At 37.7% G+C, this 2,500-nt stretch overlaps 2 protein-coding genes across 4 annotated transcripts in view; both read right to left on the bottom strand.

The window, feature by feature from the left end:
* Positions 1–596, bottom strand: part of atp6v0d1 (ATPase H+ transporting V0 subunit d1) — a 6,898-nt gene extending 6,302 nt beyond the window's left edge. The window contains exon 1 of the mRNA XM_055154263.1: positions 318–596. Coding sequence (XP_055010238.1) covers positions 318–444 — 127 coding nt within the window. The 5' untranslated portion in view covers positions 445–596. The remainder of the gene's footprint in view (positions 1–317) is intronic.
* A 1,621-nt stretch (positions 597–2,217) lies between these two features.
* prc1b (protein regulator of cytokinesis 1b) overlaps positions 2,218–2,500 on the bottom strand; it is a 13,924-nt gene continuing 13,641 nt past the window's right edge. For 2 of the 3 annotated variants that reach the window (XM_055154261.1, XM_055154262.1), the window contains one exon: positions 2,400–2,500. This exon is cut by the window's right edge and continues 409 nt beyond it. The gene's annotated coding sequence lies outside the window, so the exon portion shown is untranslated. The other variant, XM_055154260.1, reaches the window with a different exon arrangement.

Here is a 2,500-nt window from a genome sequence, read left to right as displayed (position 1 = left end):
AGTTACGGTTTATTACAGCTGTTAGCATTAGCCGCGTTAGCTTTAGGCTTCACGGCTCCGAACAAAACCGAACAGAACCGAACCGAACCGAACAGAACCGTGTGTCCCGAACACAGAAAAGACGAGCCGAGGTCCGCTCATGACGCGTACACGATTTTATATCTTATATTAAACGGTTTAATGTGTCTCCTGTCTCATAGTGTCCTGTGTGTTGTCTCATTGTGTCTCATTGTGTCCTGTGTGTCTTGTGTGTCCTGTGTGTTGTCTCATTGTGTGTTGTCTCATTGTGTCTCGTCTCATTGTGTCTCTTGTCTCACCCTCCAGAGTCTCGCACTGGACCAGGTTCAGATAATCCGCTTGACTCAGGATCCCGGCCTTAAATCCGCGCACGAGCCCCTCCAGGTACCCGTTATCCGCGTTAAAGTAAAGCTCCGGCAGCGGCATCGTTCAGTCCCGGTTCGGTCCTGGTTTAGACCCGGTTTAGTCCTGGTTTAGACCCGGTTTAGTCCTGGTTTAGACCCGGTTTAGTCCTGATTCAGTCCTGGTTCAGTCCGGATGCCACGGTCCAAGAATCAGCTGACACGAGAATCACGTGACCGCGAAGACACGTGACATTCAGGTGACTGTCACGTGGTCTGTGACACTATAAGACAATAAAATAAAAAGTATAAAATAAAATTAAAACATTTTTAAACAGTTTCTGAGTCTATTACAAACTGTGAAACAATAAAATAAAAAGTAAAAAATAAACAAACTGTGATGTTCTTTATACAATCGAAGGTTCAGCCCCACAGACTCTACTGGTGTATGTGTGTATATGTACTCTATATACTGTGTGCATATGTACTCTATATACTGTGTGTATATGTACTCTATATACTGTGTGTATATGTACTCTATATACTGTGTGCATATGTACTCTATATACTGTGTGCATATGTACTCTATATACTGTGTGCATATGTACTCTATATACTGTGTGCATATGTACTCTATATACTGTGTGTATATGTACTCTATATACTGTGTGTATATGTACTCTATATACTGTGTGTATGTACTCTATATATGTACTCTATATACTGTGTGTATGTACTCTATATACTGTGTGTATGTACTCTATATACTGTGTGCATATGTACTCTATATACTGTGTGTATATGTACTCTATATACTGTGTGTATATGTACTCTATATACTGTGTGCATATGTACTCTATATACTGTGTGCATATGTACTCTATATACTGTGTGTATATGTACTCTATATACACGTGTGTATATGTACTCTATATACTGTGTGTATATGTACTCTATATACACGTGTGTATATGTACTCTATATACACGTGTGTATATGTACTCTATACACGTGTGTATATGTACTCTATATACTGTGTGTATATGTACTCTATATACTGTGTGTATATGTACTCTATATACTGTGTGTATATGTACTCTATATACACGTGTGTATATGTACTCTATATACTGTGTGCATATGTACTCTATATACTGTGTGCATATGTACTCTATATACTGTGTGCATATGTACTCTATATACTGTGTGTATATGTACTCTATATACACGTGTGTATATGTACTCTATATACTGTGTGTATATGTACTCTATATACACGTGTGTATATGTACTCTATATACACGTGTGTATATGTACTCTATATACTGTGTGTATATGTACTCTATATACTGTGTGTATATGTACTCTATATACTGTGTGTATATGTACTCTATATACTGTGTGTATATGTACTCTATATACTGTGTGTATATGTACTCTATATACACGTGTGTATATGTTCTATATATACACGTGTGTATGTGTACTCTATATATACACGTGTGTATGTGTACTCTATATATACACGTGTGTATGTGTACTCTATATATACACGTGTGTATGTGTACTCTATATATACACGTGTGTATGTGTACTCTATATATACACGTGTGTATGTGTACTCTATATATACACGTGTGTATGTGTACTCTATATATACACGTGTGTATGTGTACTCTATATATACACGTGTGTATGTGTACTCTATATATACACGTGTGTATGTGTACTCTATATATATATACATATACATACATACATACACACACACACACACACACACACACACACACACACACGTATCTATACAAGCCTGGAGAACACAGTGTAGATGCTGCACAACAGGAATGAAACTAAATGTGTTTAGTCACAGAAAACTGAATTTTAATACTCACAATTATTATTAAGTACTTTGTGCGTGAACTGGGGAGAGTCAGGTCTGCGTCGGGGAGAGTCAGGTCTGTCCTAAGACCCTCCAAACCCGACTAAGACCTTTCAAACAGCCACATTCATGTTTCCACATAAAGAATCCAGATGGGGCCAGTTTGTCCAAATATAATGTATTTTCATAAAGTGAACATTTAGTTGCAATAAACTTTTAACATGTGCAGTGTCCCGACCACGGGGTCCCGACCACGGAG

The sequence above is a fragment of the Boleophthalmus pectinirostris genome, unplaced genomic scaffold (assembly GCF_026225935.1).
Source record: "Boleophthalmus pectinirostris isolate CB_2022bp ecotype Guang Dong unplaced genomic scaffold, ASM2622593v1 HiC_scaffold_19, whole genome shotgun sequence".
NCBI lineage: Eukaryota > Metazoa > Chordata > Actinopteri > Gobiiformes > Gobiidae > Boleophthalmus > Boleophthalmus pectinirostris.
This window is presented reverse-complemented; position numbering and strand designations above follow the sequence as displayed.